This window comes from Gasterosteus aculeatus, chromosome 1 (assembly GCF_964276395.1).
Source record: "Gasterosteus aculeatus chromosome 1, fGasAcu3.hap1.1, whole genome shotgun sequence".
Classification (NCBI taxonomy): domain Eukaryota; kingdom Metazoa; phylum Chordata; class Actinopteri; order Perciformes; family Gasterosteidae; genus Gasterosteus; species Gasterosteus aculeatus.
The window spans coordinates 13,031,714-13,055,103 of record NC_135688.1 but is presented as its reverse complement, the minus strand read 5'-3'; the positions used below and the strand labels follow the sequence as shown (position 1 = coordinate 13,055,103).

The 23,390-nt window shown below is 44.7% G+C and overlaps 4 protein-coding genes across 9 annotated transcripts in view; 1 reads left to right on the top strand and 3 right to left on the bottom strand.

The window, feature by feature from the left end:
* Positions 1–445: 445 nt before the first annotated feature.
* On the bottom strand, positions 446–16,425 carry LOC120828347 (bridge-like lipid transfer protein family member 2). 6 transcript variants are annotated; one of them, XM_040191926.2, is made up of 40 exons: positions 16,152–16,425; positions 15,450–15,656; positions 15,181–15,307; positions 14,955–15,004; positions 14,695–14,836; positions 14,493–14,611; positions 14,328–14,388; positions 14,069–14,252; positions 13,047–13,170; positions 12,841–12,965; positions 12,663–12,730; positions 12,417–12,553; positions 12,065–12,183; positions 11,421–11,614; positions 11,022–11,316; positions 10,464–10,669; positions 9,333–10,383; positions 9,011–9,202; positions 8,685–8,887; positions 8,389–8,507; positions 8,084–8,307; positions 7,781–7,971; positions 7,276–7,375; positions 6,965–7,164; positions 6,579–6,876; positions 6,317–6,474; positions 5,853–6,059; positions 5,399–5,498; positions 5,143–5,325; positions 4,878–4,999; positions 4,600–4,755; positions 4,389–4,510; positions 4,123–4,303; positions 3,743–3,829; positions 2,974–3,084; positions 2,752–2,887; positions 2,302–2,426; positions 2,105–2,206; positions 1,403–1,537; positions 446–1,232 (listed from the first exon to the last, which is right to left on the bottom strand). In XM_040191926.2, the coding sequence occupies exons 2-40, from the start codon at positions 15,518–15,520 to the stop codon at positions 1,047–1,049; spliced, it is 6,711 nt and encodes a 2,236-aa protein (XP_040047860.2). In that variant the 5' UTR covers positions 15,521–15,656; positions 16,152–16,425; the 3' UTR covers positions 446–1,046. The 6 variants fall into 6 exon arrangements, with proteins under 6 accessions (XP_040047860.2, XP_077961152.1, XP_077962269.1 ...); XM_078105026.1 differs by having other exon boundaries at positions 12,065–12,219; positions 15,450–15,579; positions 16,152–16,414; XM_078106143.1 differs by having other exon boundaries at positions 15,450–15,579; positions 16,152–16,414.
* Positions 16,426–16,435: 10 nt separating this feature from the next.
* On the bottom strand, positions 16,436–19,377 carry glod4 (glyoxalase domain containing 4). Its single transcript, XM_040191982.2, has 9 exons — positions 19,034–19,377; positions 18,667–18,716; positions 18,448–18,568; positions 18,218–18,362; positions 17,549–17,685; positions 17,363–17,449; positions 17,155–17,268; positions 16,981–17,067; positions 16,436–16,885 (listed from the first exon to the last, which is right to left on the bottom strand). Exons 1-9 carry the CDS (start codon positions 19,121–19,123, stop codon positions 16,820–16,822), a joined length of 897 nt encoding a protein of 298 aa, XP_040047916.2. The 5' UTR covers positions 19,124–19,377; the 3' UTR covers positions 16,436–16,819.
* A 69-nt stretch (positions 19,378–19,446) lies between these two features.
* mrm3a (mitochondrial rRNA methyltransferase 3a) lies at positions 19,447–21,722 on the top strand. The gene is made up of 4 exons (XM_040191962.2): positions 19,447–20,022; positions 20,272–20,516; positions 20,595–20,756; positions 20,849–21,722. Exons 1-4 carry the CDS (start codon positions 19,667–19,669, stop codon positions 21,433–21,435), a joined length of 1,350 nt encoding a protein of 449 aa, XP_040047896.2. The 5' UTR covers positions 19,447–19,666; the 3' UTR covers positions 21,436–21,722.
* Positions 21,723–21,970: 248 nt separating this feature from the next.
* The window catches only part of nxn (nucleoredoxin), a 43,409-nt gene continuing 41,989 nt past the window's right edge, over positions 21,971–23,390 (bottom strand). Inside the window, exon 8 of the mRNA XM_040191970.2 lies at positions 21,971–23,001. Coding sequence (XP_040047904.1) covers positions 22,819–23,001 — 183 coding nt within the window. The 3' untranslated portion in view covers positions 21,971–22,818. The remainder of the gene's footprint in view (positions 23,002–23,390) is intronic.

The window sequence follows — 23,390 nt, the reverse complement described above, 5'->3', positions numbered from 1 at the left end:
ATGAAATGTTCGAGGCATTTGGTTATTTTTTTCTTTTCTTCTCAACAGAAATGTGACGCGAACGATAAGCTCAGCAGCAAGAAATCAATCAGAAAAACAGACATGCTTACAAAAATATCAAAATACTTTGCATAAAAAGTGCTTTAGTAATAAAATTACAAAACATACACTCAAGTGATTAGCTGCAAAGTACTTTTCATTTCCTTTGCCACAAAGCTAAAGGCGACATGGCGCAACACGTGGCGTGACATGTGCTCGTGTTGACATATTGCACTGGGGTGAGGTACAGTACATGAGAGCAGGTGAAATACTAAATATTTAGTCATCATTTTTGGAGATAAAAGGCCTTCCTGTCAGTGACACTCATACAGCCATTTGCGATACCTTTCGTTAGTAAAACACACACTGATATTTATTTCTGACATTTTATAATAGTTTCCTTTAAGGGGGCTGAAGGTGCATCCTGTCGTATTTATTTGGGCAGAGATGCAGTTTTCCTGAGCCGGCAGGAAAAGGTGCTCTCAGCATTTATCGAAGCAGAGGAAAGCGAAGCGCTCGCAACACATCGTACAGATTCCCCGCTACATTCAACGTAGCACAAGTGGTCGTGTTGTGTATGAAATGCAGAGTGAACGTTTAATGTCACACATAAACAAGTTAATTATATCTTATTTGGTCCAAAACGGCATCCTGGTAATTTATGGAACTCAATCTAACCTTTATTTATACAGGTAATCTCATTAAGACCCAACATCTCATGAGACACCTGCTTGAGTTCCAGTGGGGATTTTGGACATTAACTGTAAAACAAAAACCAGCTATAAGGATCACGGATACAGTGACGTATCTCCATCAACTATTTGAAATGCTCCACCATCTCCCTTTTTCTCTGCAGCCCTCAAAAGCCAGACTGATGTGCTGATCCCAAAGAGGCAGTTTTCCCTGATTCTCGTAGCCGGCATGCTTCGGCGGCAGCCGCCGTGGATCTCCCCCCCTCCTCCCCCGTGCGCCGACATTCGGACTCCCGCGCGCGAGTCTTCGTCGCTTCACTTTCGCCGACTGAAGATGCTCTTCTTGCCGGAGCTCTTGTCCGCGCCGCTGAGGCCGATGAGGAGCCGAGCCTTCTCGTCCTCCTCCTGCTGCTGCATGCTGGTGTCCGACTTCCCTTCGGACGCCTTCCCCCGCGGCTCTGAGCCGGAGGCCGGCTTCAGACGCAGCTTCTCCTTTATCATCTGCGCAAAGGGGAGCGGAAACAAGGAGTTCATAAAAACAGAACCTTTCAAATGTTTCTGATTCTGCTCCAAGAGATTAAAAACAATAAGTGCACTGATTTAAGGGAAATTCTAAATTATAGAAAGAGGCCACACAGTTAGTGTGTGTGTGTGTTGATAATGTTGTGTACCTGTGCCACAAGAGCTTTCCGGCTGTCCCTTTTCACCGCCATGGCGAAGTCGAGCCAGGTCCAGGTATTGTTATGGTACTCCAAACAGGGCAGAACCAGGTTCAGGTCCTTCCAGTCCACACTACTCTTTTCTCCCTAAGTACAACATTCAAATGGGGCAGAACATTTATTCAACATCCCAAAAGTGTTCGCCATCATTAGTTTTTTTTCGGCCTCAGAAACGAGCTGTATTCTGTTCTCATTAATTGGAACTTGAGGAAAATTTCTAACTCGGTAGATTTTTTGCTAAATTTTCCACTGACTTCTCCAACCAGCTGCTTACATGTCTGTCTGCAGTTTCATACTGAGCAAGTACTACACAGTGGGTTCATTAAAATACTTTTTTTGCTAAGCTACTGAGAGCGGTGAGAGTGAACCACATTTTAGATTTATTTTTTCACTCCTGATCTGATTATTCATTATAGCACACCAACTCTTTTTTTAATTCAACCCTTAAAACGTGTCTTTAGTCTTCCTGCTAAAGCCAAAAGGCCACATTTAAAAAATGTAAAAGGTTAATTATGATCCAAGAAGCCAGGAACATTGTGACCTTCCACAGAGTGAGTTTTGTGTGGATCTCCTCAGCTGTATTTAGGTAACGATGTTAGGCGAGAATAATCTTTTCGGGTCTTATTTCTATTCAGAGCTGCGCAGAAAACCCACCTTATAGCTGACACACAGGGGCACTTGGGGAATCTTGACGTAGATGAAGGAGTTGTTCATGGCCGCGCGCTCCTTCATCTTATCAATGTCATCAACAGGATGCTGGTGGGAGGAAAATCATGAAACGTAAAATCAATCATCTTTGTCCCCCCCCCATGCCTCCCATCTGAGCACCGATATTCAGAAAGCACAAATACCTCTGGCGGTTTCCTGAACGACCTCCTGACCCCCGCAGTGCGGTTCAGTCCCTGGGCGACACCTTTGCTGGGGCCCATAGCACCCATAATGTCCTCGGATGACTGCCGAGGCTTGACAGGGATACCTGTGACACAGATCGCATCAGCACCGTGGCCTCTGCACCCGACACCCAATACTCCCACTGGGCATTTCTCTCTCACACAGACACCTCAAGGTCAAACCCAACATTACAAAGCCTTTTAATAGCTAAGAGGGATGACACAGCACAGTAATGGGCTATTTGATACAGCACACACACACACACACACACACACTTGTCAGAGAAAATGGACACTATTATTGATCGGTTAGTTGTTATAGAGCACACGTTGGTGACCCCACAGAGAGAACGCAGGCTGAGGGCTTCTCAGTTTACTGCTGTCATACTGCTACTGTTGACGACAACATACCTGTAGTGACCAATCTGAACTTGTCCTCTTCATCGGTCACCTCTTCCTCTTCAACATTTCTTCCCGGGAAGAAAAATCCCATCATCCTTTTGAAGAACTGGTACATCAGCTGGATGGTGAGAGGCACCACGTTCACCTGATGATTGAAGCACATCCATCAAATTAAAAGACGATACGGGCGCTTCTAGGAACGTGGGTGCGCGTGCACCTGAAGGTCATCACCTCAAAGTGCTCCTTGACAGAGATCCCTCCCACAGGGGGGCGCACTTTACTGAAAATACGCAGGGCAAACTGGCGTCCAGACTGGCAGTTACTCTGAGGACGAAGTACAACCTGTAACATAAAGAGGGAGTTGATGCGACAATCCCCAAATAAAGCTGGAAAACTCAAGATTCTCTGTGGAAATCCTACTTTGATGTCAGTTTGACTTTGAACAACACACACTATTGATGAGATGAACACAGTATGGACAACACCACCAAGTTGTTCACACATGCATCAAGGAATCCTTGAGTGTACATGCAACACCGAGTATGAAAGTCTGAAGATGGGGTCAACACAGACGTCAAGTCTTGGTAGGAGCACTGTACATACCCTCACACGCTGCACAGAGGAAACCAGGCACAGTCAGAAATAGTGCACAATGTTGGCTTTTTGGAAATACATGAGCATGTTTTTCAACAAAGTCACTTCATTTTTGTTTTGTAAATAAAAAGGCAGGGTTGGTAATCTTGAAGAAACTATCAAGCGTACAGTAGATTATAAATATGGAGAGATCGACAACTCTTTTACACTGAGATTATCTATCAGCACTAAAGATGCTAAATCTTGCGGAAAAGTCGGAGTATCACAAAGACACTCCTTCAAACGTCATTTCTGTCAAGATGCAACAAGAGCTTCAACAAAAATGACAAAACTACTTGAAGATTACCAACCCTGCCTTTAAGGCGAATATGAATTTGCTCGTCTGAGTGAGGAGAGAGAAATGTACCTTGTATGCTGCATTGGGCAGGAGGTTGTTCATCGTGAACCAACCTAACTCTAACAGATGCTCGGCCGTGTCGTCAGACTTGTTTAGCTGTGGTAAGAAAGAATCAACATCAACATTCCCCTTCCAGCAGTGATTGATTAACTAAATTAATAAACCAGTGTGAAGAGTGACACATTATAGGATATAGTGGTGCAAATTGTGTTTTTGCAGTAAATTATCTAAATGATCCAATGATGGTTCTTCACATTTTTACCAAAGGTCAAATATTAAAAGGGGAACATGAGAGGAGAAAATTTATAATTTGGTGGGAAGTCCGGTAAGTTTTCCCACGCTGGATGGCCAATGAGAAGTGATTCCGCTGTCCCGTCTGCAGTGCTTACCTTACTGTACATAAACCTCTGCAGCTCCAACTCGGCGATGCCAAGCTGGCCGTCTTCTTCGGTCAAACACCAGCGGGCCTGGGCGAAGTAGATCTCGGTCCTCCTCACCACACTCACATCCTCTGGGGGCTTACGCAGCTCCAGCTTGTTTGCCCGTTGCAACTGAAAGTCCTTAAAACACCTGAAAGAGGGAGCGGATTATACATTCCTTGAGCTGTGCGGTAAAGCTTGTCAGTATTTTACGCGAGTGAGTGTGGATGTGAGACCTGATGAGAATGTTGAGCTCTTCACTCTTCATCTGCATGTCGTTCTTCTCCTGATTGAGCTGGTTTTGCAGTCTTGTGTTGATGTCCATCAGTTCATCACCGCTCAGCTCTTCGGATTGTGCCTGCAATTGCAATTAGAATTTACATTTTCTTTTTCCCCCACATAAACTCTATGTTGCAATTAAGAGTAACGTAGCACTAAATCCATTACCCTGATGTTGGAGTAAATCTGTTTCTCAAGGCGTCTAATCAGGGCGAGGTGCTGCCTCACTGCCTCCTGGAGGTGCAAGATGCTGCTCCGCTGCTCTTCAGGGTTACTGGAAATCTCCAGCTGGAAACGCACACGCTGCTTCTTCTCACTGTGTTCCTACGTGTCCAGGAGATTGGAAAAAAACACAAACACAAACGCACACACAATGAGTCAGGAGGAAACATCGCTAAGGACTCCTTCTTAAGGTGTTATAGGTTGGGATTATTGGTCCAGCATACCTTGCGTCTGGGCTCCACGTGTAGCAACAGGTTGTTGACGATGTCCAGGATCATAGCGTACTGAACAGGGTTAGTGGATATCTCAAGGTCGTGATGAATGAGGGTGAAGGTGTCCACTGCGCCTGTTTAAACAACACAATAAAAACACCTCAAAGCTAAAACAGGGACTGAGTTATAACATATTCTCCCCACCTGACACTGTTAATATAACCACATTTTACAAGAACCCAGATGCATTTTTCCTAAAAGGTGAATCGTGACATACCAGCTTGTTTTTTCAGAAGGTCCTCTTTCTCGTGGTTATTCCTCAGCTCCGGTGGTTTGATCTGCGTGGCCACCTCAGGGTTGATGTCGTGACTGTAACTGATGTAATGCATCCGACAGCTACAGCGGGAAATGATTCGCTGAACCTGCTGAGCCTCATTCACCTGCGCCGGCTGGTTCCAGTCTACGGACACGGATGGAGGAATTTATTGTCTGATGTCAGAGTACGTTTCCATGTGGTACAGGTAGTAACTTACCTGTAGTGGTGCTAACCATTCCTCCCACAGCCTGGCCGCTCTCCATCAGCTCCAGCACGGAGTCTACATTACGCTGCCTGTGCTCCTCTATGTTTTTCACCTAAACACAAAACAGCATCAGAAGAAGCAAATCGGTGTAGGATCAGCACTGCACACGGATGGCTTACTATAAAGCCTTTGTTGTATGTTGTAGTTGAATATTGAGCGTTCTTTATTTTCAAGTGTGTATTTATCAGAAGCCACAGCAAAAAACGTTCAATCCTCTAACAATGCATCGCTTACAGACAACTTCTATTTCAACTTCTTTTCTGTTTTAAACCACAAGGAAATGTAACGTCAAGAATTGTACTACCGACACAAAGGCAGAAAGTGATTTGTGTTTTTTTTAAATAAACATTTTTGTCTCATTCACATCTTTAAGACGATCAAATGAAAACTACAGCGCCGTGCTCACCTCCAGCCACAACTGCCTCTCCTCCTGCTCAGATGGGTTGGGCTCCATGGTGGCAAAGTACTGCATCCCGTCCAGCAGGCAGGTCCAGGTGGTTTTCTGCTTCAGGGTGTCGTTGTACCAGGCGGGGTGGTGCTCGCACTGAAGCAGCTGAGCCTTTGCAGCGGACACCAGCACGCAGCCTGCAGTCTCTGTGCCACGCAACATCATCTGGCAGAAGCAAAGATGGAAAAGAATGAAACTGTGGGCCAAATTGACTAGCAGTAAACCAACTTTTGGTTTTGGTAAAATAGGTGCCCTTTAAGATTAAATAACCCATTTGGGCAGTTTTGAAACAGCTGAATCAGACTTTGTCAAAGAATGCTGTAGCCACTAATGCTGGATTTTGTCTTTACATAATATTATACATGATCTTCAATAGTGTACAAAAAAAAGGCTTTGATATAATCAAAAATGAAGGAAGCTACCTGACAGTTGACCAACTCAATAAACCAGTTGCGGTTATAGACATCATCCGTCTGACAGGCTGCGATGCCACACAGCTGGTCGCTGACGCCTGAATCCTCCTCTGAGAACACCACGAACTTGTCCGTTTCTTCAATCAGTTTCTGAAGCATCGATGTTCCTAAAAGATTAAGCGGGGGGGGTGGGGGGGGGGGGGGGGGGTCAGGTTTGTGGGGCTTCCTTGACTCTGCTTTTGTCTTTTACCTTTTCAGGCTATTCCCTTACCCTCATTTTGACTTTTCTCTGCTCGACTGGCGGTGGGCGTAACTGGTGTGGTGGGGGCTGTGGTGGGAGAGTAGTTGGAAGGAGAGCGCTTGAGCTTCTTGGTCTGCAGCTGGGTGTCGATCCTCAGACCCTTTAACGCTTCGGTGGAGAGATTTCTCTTCAGCACGGACGCTTTTTTATAGCCGTCGTACAGCCCGAAGGCGATGTTCCTGTTGGTGGTGGTCCAGGAGGCCCGCAGGTCCACCAGGCGCAGTTTGTGTGTGTAAGAGGCGTTAGTCTCATCCTTCTGGTTCACCTCCTGTCAGAAGCAAACGAAAAGAGCTTGATGGGCAATTCTCCGACAGCGAGTGAGAGACTCTTGCTGCGGCCACCCCCGGGCTTTTTACCTCCTCCATGCGGTTGCTCTGTCGCTGGTAGCTCAGGGACGACAGGCTGAGCAGGTGGGTCTTCTTCACCTGCGCGTTGATCTGGTGGTCGGCTGTCTCGTCCCAGGTGGAGGCCATCAGGTGAACCGTCACCTGGGAGAGCTCACTAACCATCTGGGTCACGTTCCATTCAGAGATCAGCCTCCTCATCACAGTGCCAGCTGAGAGACGATATAAAAAGCAGACACACACAAACAGAAATCAATACAAATATCATACATCTGCGTGCGTGAATGAATATTTTTGCCTGAATGGTGTGTTAACACGCGCACCCTGTGGAATGAGTCGTTGTGCTCCTCGAGTGAAGACGTGGCCTTTGTTGCACTCCACTTGGACACCTCTCTGCTGGGCGAAGGAGGCCCAGTAATGCACCTGGAGGACACGCAATTAGTAGAAATGGATGGTAGATGTTAGAGTGATTTTATATGTGGTGAAACAGGGAAAAGGGGTTGAACACAGTTAATTCTAATTAGCCAGGTTTTTATTTATACACATATAGAAATATATTTATCTATTAAATGCATTACCCCAAAAATATCAAATAGCATGACAAATAAATAATACTAAATTCCTGATTGGGCGTAATGACCAGATTCATTGTGTAGTTTGTATTGAAATGCAGCCCAAGCTTTGAATATATTTTACTAAAGCCTCAAAAGCACGAAAACATTTACCTTCAATATCTAAGACAACACCATCTGAGGCAGATTACACGGTAAAGGCAGATCTTTTAGTATTTTAGACTGTTGCTGGAAGGCAGACTAGAAAAACACTTACTTGTAGTTGTGGAAAGGCAGCTGTGTAGGACATCTGTTTGTAGTGCTGACCCAGCTTCTTGCGGATAGGCCTGAGGCTGTGGAAGAGCTTGCCTCTGCAGATGGGTCGAGAGACACCTGTCCATGTGGCCCAAAAGTTCTGCATCCAGCGCAAAGTGCTGCTGTACAGCAGAATCCTCGGCTGGGAGGATTCTACAAAAAAGAAATAAATAGTTCACTTCAGCTAAATACATATATGACGCTGGTTTTATAGCACAGAGGGCTTAGCGTGGCTAGATAGTGTATCGTACAGAGCGGCATGTACCTGTGCCGCAGTGCTGGTTAAGGTCCATGGTGATGGAGAGGTTGAGGTTCTCAGAGCGAAAGGCTCTGTAGGAGTCATGGTGTTGTCCTGAGGTCACATCTGCAACGTTCTCCGCACAGCAGAGCATTACAGCGTAGTGGTCATGGGGATTGCCATGGCAAAGCCATTGGAGGTCAAGGGTCATACACAGGTTGGGCAGATGGAGGAAACAGATATCATCATATCTAGTAGGAAGAAAAAAAAAATGGGACCCGTAATACGGAATGATTCAATAAAATGTTTCCACATCAGACACCTCCACTTACTTTGACGCCGTCCTGACATTCACGTCCAAATCTCCTTTAAAAACAAACTGGCCTGGATTCCAGTCAAAGTTCAGCTTGTTCCACTCCCAATGCAGGTTTTCTGTAGTGTTGTAAGGGTCCTGTAACGTTGAAGGGTTCATCGTTAAATCAATTTATTCTGCTTCACATTCAGATGCATTAAAAACTGAGGCGTCAATGAGTGCCATGAAACACACACTCAGTGTTTCAAGAGATTTGTTGCAATCATATCTATCACATCTTTGCCAAACAGCTTTTTGGTGTACATTTGTTTTTACCTCTGTAGCCAGCTGATGAAGATTGGCCTGGTCAATGTCCATAACCCAGCGGCCATGCAGAAGGAGACGGCTTTTGTCCCACCAGGCCAGTAGAGGTGAGGGATCAACTGTGGGTTTGGTCAGCAGGTCAACGGACTGGCCAATCAGAGTCCAGGCAGGGTCCCAACATGGCCCCCACACAATAGTGTACAGAGAGATGTTGGCTGCACAAAGAATATCCAGTGAGTGATTTATTCATTTACGCTTATGCTTTAAAGAGCAAGCCTCACATTAACCAACAACTGCTGGGAGAATGCCACGGTGACGTCATGGTTCCCGTAACTCACATTTGAAATCGTAGTAGAACTTGAGTGGTGGCATATTCCTGTGCACCGTCACGTCTCCCCATGGCGGACCAAGTGGGACGATCTCTTTGCGATGAGCCCTGGCCTGTCCATCCTGCTCCGTCCCAATCAGACGGCCAGACAGCTCCCAATCCCGGATCTCAAACAGGTAGCGAGGGTAATCCCGAATTCGCACTGGCAAAGCGAATAGAGGAGACTTTTTTGTAAACTAAAAGCCTTTAATGACATGTTATGTCCAATTTGGTCCCCTCTAAATGCCGTCCCATATCCACCAATTAATGCTGTAAATCTTTTCTCAACTTACCTAAAAATGCCACCAGTTTAAACTTGACAGCCCGACACCACTGGATCACCAGAGGGAGACCATCCCTGGGGAAGGGACTGATCCCATCAATGTCCCTCAGCTGCTCCCTCACCCTCTCTGGCCCGTGAAGACCCTGGTCAGCGAGGGCGACTAGCTCCAAGTCGGACACAGTCCAGGTCAGCAGAGACTTTCTCATGGGTGTGTTGGCGTAGAGGCGGCGCGAGCGCTGGATGTAGATCTCAATGTGCTTCTTCTCCAGCGAACTGTACAGCTCTTCAATCTTTCTGGCAGGGAGAAGTTCCCCGTGCTGCTTGCGCAGATCTGCCACCTTCTTATCCAGGAGCTGCAGACGCTTCGCGCTTTCCTTACTCTCGTCCTTCATGAGCTCGTAGTTGTCCCGCAGCTTGATCTCAAAAACGTCGTCCAGGAAGACAAAGGAGAACTGGCTGATTTTGACCACGAGGTCGGGAGGCAGGCGTCGGGCGCCGGAGGCTTGGCTTGGGGAGCGATGCAGAGTCTTCAGCCACTTCTGCACATTAATGGCCATGTCGAAGGTGTTCGAGAAGTTGTACTGGTAAGGAAACTCGATGGCCAGCGAGGGGCAGGTGAGGACCCAGACACAGTTGTGGGGAGTGGTGAGGAAGGGAAACGCGTCTCTGTGCGTCTGCATCTCTTTCAGCTCGGTGTGTGTTTCCACGTCTAGACTTTTAAAGGTGACGATGTCATTGCCGTCAAAGTTGAGGATCACGGATGGGGAACGTATATGCATGGAACCGGCGTGCCTGGAGACTGTGAGGGCTTCTGCGTGCAGGAGAATGTAGTTGTGTTCACTGACGTGGGCGGTCAGACGTGTGCAGCCCAGTTCGACTCGCACACACAGCTCTCTGCTTTGGCCACAGAGGATTTCAGCGTCCGCAGGTTCGGATGGACTCTCCTCCCCTTTCTCCCCGCAGAGCATACGCCAATAAGCCTGGGCTTCAGTCATGTGCTGGTATAAGACCATGTGGTCGGGCGACGTCCACTCAACAGTGAGCTCCTCTTCACATTCAACCTGAATGAGACACAAAATAGGAATATTGACAAAAAAATGACTTCCGTCCAAAGAAATATATCTGAGGGAGATCTTAGTACCTGCAAGGTGTGGGTGGGGATGAAGTAGGAAAACGCTATCTCGGTGAGTTTGAGGACAGGATTGGGGGTTTGGGAGGCGGGGCAACATAACTCCATGTTATCCGTGAGGGCTTTGATCGCTGACAAGCTAATGCTCTGAAGAGACACAGTGGATCGCTCTGCGGAGCAGTGGACTTTGACGGTGTCCATCCGCATAGACACGGCTCCTGAAGAGAACCAAAAGGAATCAAATATATAAAAGGGTGAGTTTTGTATTGGCTGTTGTATTTTACCCCACAAGATAATGAAGATGCATTTATGGGTTAGTATTAAAATTACTTTTGGTCATTTGATTTTTGTCAAATGTCGGAAAATATTTTGAATTGCCAATTCCAATTTTATAAATTAAGGTTTTGTCTTGAAATCAATTAGTGCTTAAATCAGCCAAAATAATATGGTTAAATTCTAATAATAATGTTTGGCACTTTTTCTATACAAGTGAAAAAAGTAGTTGTCCCTGCAGACTAAAACACTCACTCTTCGCTAAAGTTACATCTTCCATATTCTGAAACCTTTTACCTGCTAGATTAGACCGTGTGAACACATTGACATCCTCCAGACAACAGTCCAGTTTGAACAGCAGATGGAGCAGTGGGGAGGACATTGGTGCGGCATCCTCAGCAGAGGGAGACACTAAGGCCACATCTGGCAGCTGTGGCCCAGAGTCCAGAGGAACACAGATGAGGTTGAGCAGGCGAGACAGACACAGTGCACATGTCTCGGAGAGCTCCACCTGAAGCCCTTTCAGGCTGGACTCCACACTCAAACTCTGGTTCCTGCTACTCGACTCCATGTGGGGTCGGTTGAAACTCCCCTGGACGGAAGAGTACGGCAACATTAGCAAATAAATCCAAACCGAAAAACAATGAATTATCAAACGTACATTCAAAACAAGTTTCTACTGATTTATGCTCCTACCTGAAGACCGAGCGAGTCTAAAATTAGCGCTTCTCCCCACACGTGTTTACCGGGAGGATGGGGTGCTTGCTGGATATGAGAGCCCTGACCCACCCTCCACCAGAAGTTGTCCAGGGACAGCGAGGCCCGCTGGTGCACGTTCTGGGACTCTGTGATCTCTGCGTCAACTTTAATGTCAAGAAGATGCTGCAGTTCTACAGATACAGGAAGTGCAAGTCATCATTAAAAAAAGCATTGAAGAAATAGATCCTTTTTATAAATTGCAGCAGTATAGAAGTTTGAGTTCCTTTCCACAAATAAAAGCGACTTCAAGTTAACATGGATATGAAGGAGTACAAGTTAATGTGTAACATTTAGAATGGCACTCTGAGAAAATACCTTCTCTTATCTAGTTTGGCATGTTTGGAAAAAGATTGACACAAAAGTTGCCTCCATAATAAATCTCACAGAATCTACTGAATGAAATGTGTTGCAACAATATTACAGGACTTCCACGTGATGTTGTAACATTAAGTACTCTTGCTTACGAAAGAACGTCGAGGTCATACATTAACAAAACAGTGCCCTCGTTTTGCTTTGTAGCAACAGCATATGACGTCCACCCGCATGTCTCTCAAGTTCAGTGTGTGACAGACAGACGGTACCTGCGCTCGCCGAGAGGAAGCCGAGAGCAAAGGGCGTCGTGTCCCCCAGCTGGACAGAAACATTAACGTTGGACACGGAGGAGGTGATCATCACGGGAGCATCCAGGTGAGGGAGGCGCCTGAGGAAAAGGACGGTGGGCAAATAATCTAATGGACTACAGACAATGCCATTACGCCATGGAACAAAACAACACGGAATGAGGGAGTGATAAGAGAAAAGGGTAAAATATGATATTATATTATTGGGACAGAACACAGAGCCAATCACTGCAGAAAACTTGTGTCTGGCTTGAAAGTTCCCAATGTGAGCCATTAAGCAACCGATGCCTTTGACTTTCTTTTTAAAACTTGCCTTTTTCTATGCGCTGCCTTCCTGTGGATTAGCTGTTCCCATGGAAATAGATGTAGCCAATGGGAGAACTCCTGGTGGCGGTAGTGGATGATGCAAGTGTTGATCGTGAATGATCCCGAGATGTCAACAGAGGAAATCTAAAAAGGTAGAAAATTATAAGAGAAAAAGTCATTATAATGTAGAAAAAAAAGTTATGGATTTAAGAAGCTTTGCTGCTGTAATGTGACCGTGAAGCATCTTCCTCACCTGCAGGGCTGTCTTCAGTGTGTTCACACAAAGGATTCTTTGCCTACTTTGTGAGAGGAGAAGTCCATCTGTCAGTAAAAAAAAGAAGAAAAAGAGAGATTCCAGAATGTGTTATTCTTAGCTTTCTCCTTCATCCAACTCGCTCTGCATTGCCTGCAGCACCCAGCTGTCCACCCACCTTCCAGAAGGAGCTCCAGGTTGCTCTGGGGAATGCTCAGCTCAGGAGTGAAGCTCCTAAGAGGAAGCTGCTCATCGTCCCGTCCGTAGCAGACTTTTAAGGACTTCAGAGTCCAGTTCAGGTGTCTGTGCCGACGGGACAAACAATCGTTAAATCGAGTCCAACACAACAACTTTATGCAATTGACGGTAAAATGGTTGACTCACCTATTCTGGCTGTGCATGGACATGGTCACATTTGTATTATCAAATTCCATTTTGACCTTGTGGGGAACCAGCCGATGAAACCGCTCCACCGTCTCAGTCTGGATGAACACAGCGTTTTCACACTCTGAAAGGATAGAGTGCCAAAGCTATTAAATCACAACGAAACGTGCTCAGTCATAAATCATATTCGAAATGGTTCTATTGACAGAAAATAAGGCTATGCACGTTAAAAAAAAGATGTTGCATATGATTTTTTTTTATTTTTACTTTTAGCATATGCTGGCTGATATTTTCTGGATGGTGCTTATTTTTTAGACCAACTCTACAAGCAAATCTAATTCATTTTTGAAGATCCCAAAATGTGTTTGGCATGGTAATACCAGAATAAGCTAATGTGCCATGTCCTTCCTCTTTCCAGTTTTTAGTGTGAATAAATGGCTAAAATGTCAACCTCAACTGTAAAGTATGTGCTACTGGGATCCCACTTTTAAAAATATATATTTGTGTGAATAAAATCACAAAATACCACCAGTTACAGGAAATAGTGAGAAAAGAAACAATACTTTTACCAATGATTTCTTATTTTTTTTAAACTACTGCATAACTTGTACTTCATTTATATTTGATCCACTTATCATTCAGCATGCAGACATTTTAAGTCAATACAGCTCTGTGTTGTGACCTTGTCCTCATTTTCTTGCCGTTTAGCAGAACAGCTTAAAATATCACAGACAACTTTAGAAACCCATGTGTTTTAAAGTAAGCAGAAGGTGACTAATGTTACGCTAGTGTAAAACCACTATAAACAACACTACAGTTATAATGCTTGGGCAATAAAGAGGAAATACAGCTAATAGTTGTATATGTGTTGAATCTGGTTGTACAAGTTGACATGCCGCCCCGTAAAATCAGAATCCCGGAAGCGAGATGAACGTCCCACAAATGATTGGTAATTGACAAGCTTGTTTGTGCACTGGACTTTTTTTGGGACTTTTCAGAGATTGAGCGATTGATTGTATCACCAGATGATTCCTGACTGCTCTTTTTGGGAGAAGGCGGCAGCAGGAGTTGGCTGAGAAACAGTCCCTCGTGGAGCTCTGCTATAAGCGTCCTCACGTTCAGGGACAGACAACCTGGCTTCATCTCCGGTAGGCTCACATCTCCAGACAGCAGCAGGCTCAGGGCCACTTCAGCCAGACATAGGTCCTAAAAAACAGAATGCATGTCAGTCACTTACGCCTAATAAAAACCTTGTATTTCAGGGGAAATAGAAAAACTTACCAACTGACTGCTTTTAAGTACTTTACTGCTTAGCTGCCCGACTGAGAAGTGCCACGCCAACCTGTGACAAAAGTTAAAAAGATCCTTCTTGCTTTTCTACTAAATTTGATAATTAAATGAGATTGTTAGTAGACAGAAACAACACAGACTGAAGGGAGCGGTTACCTTTTACTCTGGTGGTCCAGCAACAAGGTGATGCCAGTAACGGTCATGTGCCATAGAGACTCTGACAAAGCCAGGTTGAGGACCATCACATTGATTGAGCTGACGTGGAACGACAGCAGCTAGAAAACGCAAGACGAGAAGAAGTGAGACGCTTTCTACAAATACGTTTAGCAAAAGATTGACCTTCGGCGAGGCTCCATACTTGGGACAGGAAGCGTAGCGTTGTGGGGCTGAGTGAAATCTTGCCAGACTTTTTTCCGTGGCTCCCCTTCCCCAAAGGTCCGAGTGGTGCCTGCAAGTCGACCCTCACTCTGGTGTCGCCAACACACAACGCCAGGTATCTCCTGAAACACAAACACGTAGCAGCTGTTTTCAGTAACGGGTTACTTGGAAAAAAATCTAGAACCAATTTTCTCAAAGATCTCTAACTATCTGACTGAGAAAATAATGTGAAAAACTTACGGCAAATCCTGATTAAGAAGTTTACTCGAAATCCATATTTTGTCAATTTCCTGTCATAAAGAGAGTCACTGTTATTGCGCAGCCATTCCCCAGATATCCTCGGTATACAGTCGACAAACAACACGTGTTCTGGCCATTACGGAGCCGAACATGAACCCCTGAAATGAGAACGTGTGTCATTTATGAGCTCACTAGATAAATGCCATGTAAACACAGCGTGTCGTACCAGAGTATGCTGGGGGTGAAACTGGATACTAACTCCTTGAACAGAAAACAGCCCGACTGATTGGATCTTCAGATCCGCATTAAGTGCAGTCTGGAAGAATCGCACAGCCAGGGTGCATATGAGCCATCTGTAATCAAAAAGGCAAGGACAGTATTTTTTTGAGTTTGGTAAATATGTTTTCATTTAACACTGTCAATCAAGGACAATACACATCTGGGTCAAATCACCAAACGTCACCTCGCAGAAATATAACACATTTCCATTCTTACCTGAAAATGACACATAACAACAGTATGCCGAGCAGAAGAATAAGCAGGAAGGAGATCAGCAAGGGAGGCATCGTGTCCGGAGTTGTTCACACCCAAATCTCGGACATGAGTCTGTCTCTCGGTCTCTCAGCTGCTGTCAAAGAGGAGCATACTCACTTCAGCTGAACACGACCTTAAACGAAGGTGCGAGTATTGTGTGACTGCTTGCTAAAAAAAACAAAAAAAAAACAATATTCAATAACTCCTCCTTCGCTGTGACACGCTGACGCAATATTTGCAATGCAAGCTAATAAACGTCAATTGTCTTTTTAACAACAGCCCCGTTAGCACGGCGAGGCTAACTAAATAACGACTGTTAGTTACAAGCCAAACATGAAATAACACGTAGCTTAACTTTAGGACTATTCAATGGGTACGACTATGACTTGTGTGTAGTCCCCGTAAACGAAACACACTGGCAAAACAGTGGCTCGGTGTTTGCAGCCGTAATCCCAAAGTGACAAAACACAAAATTAGTTTTCAAGAGGTTTGTCGCCGCGTCATCCAAAAACAATCAGTAGCAAATCTGTGTTAGCAAGCTAACGCTACAGCTAACTTAGCTAGCATAGCTGGCACCCATAACTCGGCGTTCATTTTGGCTATAACCCGTTTCTAATGTAGACGTATTCGCTTCCATCGGCTCCGGCTGGATACGTCACTTACCCCGACACCGTCATGCTACTGTGCTTAGTGGTGCAAAAGAGCGTCGCTATCATCTGACAGTTAACTCTCGGCTCGGCCACAGAAGCCATTGAGTCGCGCTCCGCCCCGCCGAGTGGGAGAGGAGCTGGAGCCGCGCCAACGGAACACGAACAAATATTAATATCTCACTAAACTGTCCAAGGACCATTGAGCGGAACCAGTTCATACACTGATAACACACAACACTGACCACACGCAAGCTGAGTCGAACTCTTACAACAATGGAGACAAGGTTACAGAAACAATTCATATTCACTTTTTTATTTTTAAGAATGATTACATACAAGGTAAACCACGTGACATAACTATTTCTACCACGTGACACTAAATGCAGTGATCAGTAAACCAGCAGGACCCCAAAGGGCTTTCAAAAAATCTGTAATAATGTCGGTAAGTAAGTTGATCTAAATGTGTCTTTCTGCCACCTATCTGCATTATTGATAGGAGCAATATTCATTGGAAGAAAGGACAAAATCAAACAAACTGGTGGTGTCAATGTGACTGTGCGTCAAGGCACAAATCCTGGCTAGAATGATTTGCGCGCAACCCAAATAAAGTTGATCGAGGCGTCATTAAAACACCACAGGGGCCTCATATCACAGACGGAAAGTGGTGTTGCCCGATTCATCTCACGCAGCAGCTTTCTGTCTGTTGTGTTTGGCAAACCACTCGTCGCTTTTATCTTCAGCCACGGCCTAAAAGACAAGTTTAAAAGCAGAAAGTGCAAAGGTACAGTGACTATCCAATAGCATATTTCATCTATAGAGGAAAGTATTGCAGCAACACCAACCTTATCAAGCAGTTTGCTTCCATTAGGGTCCACCGTGGACAGCTGCCTGAAAGCCTCATCTCCCACAAAGCAAATTTCATGACCATCCTAAAACAAACATTGTCCAGGTAAGTTTATTTTAAAAATATTAACTAATTCTATTTTATTACTGCATGATATTAATAATGCACTTACTGGGTCAGCCAATATCACTACTTCTACCGTGGCCTTTCCTGGAGTGTCCAGGCTGACTAACGGAGTGAGAATTTTCTGATTTTCCTTTTTGATTAAGGCCTCCAGGTCAGTCAGCTGTGTGATGTAATGCAACATTTATATTGAAAATGTTGATAATTTTCTACAATATGAACAATTACCAGAATGTAAACGTGAAATAATGTTTTACTTGCTCCCGTGGACAGGAAAATGCTATTCTTCCAAACGCTGTTCCGTGATCTATTGTCCCACTGTTCTCACGGAGCTCCAGTTTACACTGCATGAGTAAATAAAATATTACAGTCAGACCAAAATACATTACTGATTTAATGAAACAAAATACAAAAGATAATTACTGCTATGACACTTGACTCACTTGCGTGTCTGTAAATCCCATCAGCACTGTTTTCTTTTCCTCATTGTTTTCCATCACATTCATTCCTAAAAGCGTAGTCCAATAGTGGATCGATCTTTGGAGGTCTGATACTCCGAGACAAACTTTCTGCACAGGATCTGCGGACCAATTGTCAAAGGTTAGTGCTGAAAACGTTTCTCTTCAGCACACTGCACGTATGTCTGCACCAGCTGCTGGTTCTGCAGGAGAGAAAAATTCCCTTTACAGTTTTGTGTGGGTTCTTGTCATGAAGTTCCCATTAAAAAAATAATGATAATGAGCTTTGCTCCAAAAAAAACGTTTAAGATGTCTTTAGATACAATCATGACATGCTTACAGTACAATTAATTTTGTGTATTAAAAACTATACAACTATTCTTCATTATTGATGTGTGGAGTGATCAATAAATAAATAACATACAAAATATATTAACATATTCCTTGACCAATATAATGATGAAATGAGTACTGCTGTGAATACATGTTAAATGCTTTGAAACCAAGCACCTCTTTGCATTTGTGAAGCTGTAACCAGCCTGGTACTTTCACTTGATACATGTGATGGAATATCCAAATAAGTCGCTTAATAAATTACAATGATACAATCGGGCAGATAATAATTTAAAAAAATACCTGGGAAGTGACACTCACCAGTGGGAGGCTGCTCTTTGTCCACGAGGTAGAAGGGATACCCTCCCGGAGCCTGGGTCAGATACAGAGCCTGTCCTACCTCTGTTAGCGGCCATCCCAGACGTTTTGCATTGCTCACAGCCTGGCTCGACTGCAGAGTGACCCCCTAAAGTGAAGACATACGTCACAATAACCCTTTAAAACACAACGTTGGTGTCCTGCGTAAAGCCTTTCACTTAACTCTCACCCACCAAGAAGTCATTGCCAAGTTGATACTCTCCCACCCCGTAGTTGTACGTCAGTTCAGCGACAAAGTGGTCATCCTCAGGGCCGAAGCCAACCATCGTCTTGCTCCATTTTCCATCGTACGGGCTGCAGGGACACAGGATGAGGACATCTGTGTAAATCTGTACTGCAACTGTGTGTAGTATGAGTGCAAAGTTCAGATACTTTAAGATGTCTGAGGTTACCCATTACACGTTGCTTTGCAGCCTTCTTCAAACTCCTCATGGCGTAAAATCTAGAATGAGGGAGAAGATATGAAATAATACGCATTGAGTGTAAAGATACATTTATTAAAACACCCTAGTTTGACTGACTCATGTGGCAGGAGGAATTTGAGTTAGCTAACTGACGTTACGCAACCCTGGGCGACACAAAACATTTGATAAATTGCTCCGGGCCTTTAAATGAAGTTCATAAAATTACAATCGGAGTCATGATCAGCTTTATTTTCCCAGTGCGCTTACGCATACATGGAATTTTAACCCTTTTTGTATTTGCTATTCACATTCTAAACAGTTTACTTTTACAAATAAACAAGACGGATAAATGTACCTTCATACCCAGAACATCTCGGTAAAACATAGCGGTTTTGGTCCTGTCACCAACTTTGAAAACAAAATGCAAAGCTCGTCTCAGTGCCATATTTCTTGTCTGATATAAGTTAACGTTTATGATGAACGTGAAGGGAGATCGATGAGCAGGCAACGATTAAGTTTCCTTGTGAATCGATTTCTCCGTTGTCGATTGGAAGAAAGTAAATACAAGTGAGCAATGGGCAAACAGCAGGAATGTGCAATTATGAACGCGATTCCTGATAACTATTATAGCCTATGTTGATTCATTAAGATTCTTAAATCCTTCTGAGGAAGTGTAACGTTTTTGAGCAGGATTGGAATAAATAAAACGATGTCCGCCCCCCCCTATTCGTTCAGGGTAATGGTATCACCCGGTCTGTCACAACGCAATGCCAATGTGAAATAAGTAAAACGTATACAAGTATACGGAGAACATTTGAAAAGATAGTGCAAGTAGGTTAGTGAATACGCAGTAAATTATTAACGTTACTAATTAAACTAAGGGTGCTTTTAGATAATCACACCATGCAATATTACCTCCACCACAGCTGGTGGCGTAAAGCGCGCAGTGTCGGTGCTACTAAACGAGAGAAGAAGAAACGGGGCAAACATGGCAGCCTACACGAGAAGCGTGATATGCCTTGTTTCCATGGAGCGGAGTTCTCTTCTGTCGAGGGGGAGCGCTGTGTTTGTGGAATCGAAGCGGTACGTACGCGGACTGAGGAGGAAACCTGTCCAAGTGTTGATGCCCGAAGACGTGACGGATAAAGCCGCCAGGCCGCCGCCAGCAGCGCGAGACGCCCGGAGGCAGCAGCCGGGACAAGAAGTAGTTCCGATGAACCCTCCCGAGCAGCGCTTCGCTAAAGCGAAGAGCAGTGTGCATTTGGCTGTGAAAAACACCGTTCAAAACGATCTGATTGATGGGCTTCGCTTCGAGAGAGCTCTGCCGGGAGATAAACGACTGGCGTGAGTGTCACTTGATTTATTGCCATGATTACACGTTTCAGGTTTTTTGTCAGTGTTTCACACGTTTTTTGTCAGTTTCAGATGAAGTCGTTGCTCAGTTTAAAACGCAGTGTAGGAAGGACCCTTTACTTACACTCCATTTTCGGCTGCTCTATGTTGCTGGTGTAACAATTATGTCATAGCTGACATTTATTGAGATGTATAAACTGGTCATCATTCATATTCACACTGTAATCCTGTGTCCTTCAGGCGGTTAGTGAGCGTTGCACGCTCAAGGACCTTTCGGGAGCACCAGGGTAAAATCCTCCTGGAGGGCAGGCGCTTGATCTGTGACGCCCTGGATGCTGGAGCCAACCCGCAGATGGTGTTCTTCAGTACCGTGGATCGACTCCGGGAGCTGCCTTTAGACAAGCTGAAAAGAGCCACGCTAGTCAAAGTCAAGTTTGAGGAAATCAAGATCTGGTCCGACCTTGTGGCCCCACAAGGGGTGATCGGTGAGGGTCACATATTGTTAGTTATGAAGCACGTGGCGTGTTTGCAGTTTGTTTCTGACTGACTTCTTTTTCCCGCAGCCATATTTTCTCGTCCGGACCCTTTGCGATTGAACTTCGCTAATGAGGATCATTCAGTGCCGTTGTCCTTGATATGCGACAACATACGAGATCCCGGCAACCTTGGGACTATGTTACGATGTGCAGCCGCTGCTGGCTGCCATAATGTCCTACTCACAAAAGGTACGCTTATTAAATATGTGATATCCACCTTCTGAATGTGGCGGTTCCCTTGCTCGCGTGTCTCATACGGTTGCGTTTTCCCCCATCGACAGGTTGTGTTGACGCTTGGGAGCCTAAAGTTCTGCGTGCAGCAATGGGCGCCCATTTCCGCCTACCCATCTATCCCAGCTTGGGCTGGGCTGATGTGGAAAAACATCTCCCTAAACTCGTGACTGTGCACGTGGCGGACAGCGGCTGCAGAGAACCGGAGAATTCACACGTTAACGAGTCTCAGAAACCCTCCAAAGCCGGAGACTATGGCTGGGTCAGCACGAAGCCCAATCAAAAGAACACGCGCTACGAGGAATACCATTCAGATTCTGACTCAGACTCAGATTGTGAGGGAGGGCGACTCTCCCTTCCGAACGTGGACACCAAGCTGTACCACGAGAGCTGGGCGCAGAGCGCCACTGCCCTGGTGATAGGCGGCGAGACGCACGGCCTGAGTGTGGAAGCAGTAGAGCTGGCTGAGAGAACCGCCGGCCGCCGGCTCTTTATTCCAGTCGTTCCGTTTGTGGACAGCTTGAATTCAGCTATGGCTGCCAGTATCCTTTTATTTGAGGGCAGGAAGCAGCTGTTGAAACTAATGCAGGCATCTGGAGGGAAATGGAAATCTAAAGCCGGGGAGCAGCTCTCGTGAGAAGTGTGGGACTTGTGTATATTTATCAATGTCACTACAGAATGAATTATTAAAATTTCAATTTGTCCTGCTAAGAGTAAACCACTGGATTTCAATTAGTAATTTGTGAAATGGTCCTATTTCAAGTTAAATGTATGCATTCAGGAATTATCTTCACTAAAATGTGAGAACTGGTCGTTGGAGTTTCTTTGAGCTCAGGGTAGCATCTTTAACCCAAACCCATATAACCGATGACAACCCTGAGCTGCAGGAAAATATACAATAAATCTCACTAGAAAAAGTTAAAAGCACTTTGTGCTCCTTGTCTCCCCCTGCCTCAAAGCATAGCGGCATGGTCTCCATGAATCATTCTAGTAAGGACAAGTCCATCCTAGTCCTGCAGCCCATGCAAATCAGCAGAAGTCAACAAACCTCCATCCCACCGACAGTCCGCACATTAACAAATCTGTATACAGTCTTATAAATACAGCATTTGCATTCAAGCCCACGAGTCATTGGAGTACTTGTAACCAAATAAATGGTCATTGCAGTGTGCTTTACATATCCAAGAGCTAACTTTATTGATGGAAAAAAAAACTGCTTGCCAGTGAATTTTAATGGGTGTGAGAAGTAATTACTAAAGTACCAGAATACAGGGATTTATACATTCAACTCTTCAAATGCCATTTCTATGCCTTCAGAAACAACCTGGTCTTTAAATCATGGGACCTTCACAGAAAATCCTCATAATGACTGAGATGAGAAGCCCCACTAACAACTGGCAAGAGATGACTTTCACTTACAACTAGACACGGGGTTTTTAAAATAGCAGTCATTTGGTCGATAAGAAGCAAGTTTAATGTGCGCTTTAGTGTATGTGCACCTGTGTTTTATCTTTTAAATAGGGCCAGAAAGGCTTACGGCTACATCCAACTGAGGTGAAGCATTGTTGCACTACATGTGAATTAAAACAGTAAAAATGCCTTTTGTTCTTTCTCATCATTCAAGAACCAGAAGTAACCAATAAAGCAAAGAATCAGCTGAATAAAGTAGGTCCACTGGGTAATTATCTGGTTTTCTCTAGAGTTCAGAAATGCTATTGTGAGAAAAGAAAAATACAGATTTTCTTCAGGCAAAAAAAAAAAAACAATCTCCATATATATTACTGTAGGGACTATCGTCAATGCAAGGCACCACAGGAGACAAGGAGGACATGTCTAAAATAAAATAAAAAGGTAAAATGTCAGTAAAAAAGGTGAGATCTCTTTAACTGTGACTAAGTCAGCGGGCAGGTGGGAGAGACAGTACAAGGATGGGAATTGCGAGGGAGGTTGCAAACGGGTCAGGGTCCGATGATGGAGTGAGTCCCACATAGCATGTCCAATTTATACGTGGCTTTCCGCTTTAAATGGGCTCTGGTTTCAGCTTTTCGGCCAGGAAGTCGCTGACAAATTGCTCCACTTCGGCCGGCGTGATCTCCTCTACGTCGCGGACGTACTTGGCTCGAGCAGACATGTCCAGGATGGTGAGCAGAGGCGCTGCTTCGGGGAGGTTAGTGTAGTCCCGCAGGGAGTCACTCATGTCATCCTGTGGGGGGAATAAAGTGTCATTAGGTGTGACGTCACAGGAGGTAGGTTCCTCACATTCATGGATGGTCTTGTCGGAAAGTCCAAAAGTGGGGATGTCTTAATCTTGTCTGCCAATAAGTAATGAACATTTGTGAAACAATCCCAAAAATGTTCAACTGCAAAACAGATGAATCCAGAAAAAAACATTAATAGATTCTCAATAATCTTCCAAAAGTGTTGTACATAAAAGGTCAGAGTTTTTCCCAGAAAAGAGTTGTACCGCAAGTCTGAGGGCTTAAAGATGATAAAGAGGACAGGAAGAAAAGAACATTAGTGGCCATTTAAGGCTTTTCTTTGTCTCTACAGTAAATACTGGTTCCCTGCACACTAATCTTGCAAGTCCATAGA

Coding starts and splice junctions, on each gene's coding strand:
- glod4 (XM_040191982.2), bottom strand. CDS start 19,123: ATGGCACTGAGACGAGCTTTGCATTTTGTTTTCAAAGTTGGTGACAGG. Junction 18,717..19,033: donor GAGATGTTCTGGGTATGAAG/GTACATTTATCC, acceptor CCCTCATTCTAG/ATTTTACGCCATGAGGAGTT. Junction 17,686..18,217: donor CAAAGAGCAGCCTCCCACTG/GTGAGTGTCACT, acceptor ATTGGTCCGCAG/ATCCTGTGCAGAAAGTTTGT.
- mrm3a (XM_040191962.2), top strand. CDS start 19,667: ATGGCAGCCTACACGAGAAGCGTGATATGCCTTGTTTCCATGGAGCGG. Junction 20,023..20,271: donor CCGGGAGATAAACGACTGGC/GTGAGTGTCACT, acceptor TGTGTCCTTCAG/GCGGTTAGTGAGCGTTGCAC. Junction 20,757..20,848: donor TAATGTCCTACTCACAAAAG/GTACGCTTATTA, acceptor CCCCATCGACAG/GTTGTGTTGACGCTTGGGAG.
- LOC120828347 (XM_078105026.1), bottom strand. CDS start 15,520: ATGCCTCCCTTGCTGATCTCCTTCCTGCTTATTCTTCTGCTCGGCATA. Junction 14,389..14,492: donor CTGGACCACCAGAGTAAAAG/GTAACCGCTCCC, acceptor CTTTTGTCACAG/GTTGGCGTGGCACTTCTCAG. Junction 7,376..7,780: donor CTGCCTTTCCACAACTACAA/GTAAGTGTTTTT, acceptor CGTGTCCTCCAG/GTGCATTACTGGGCCTCCTT.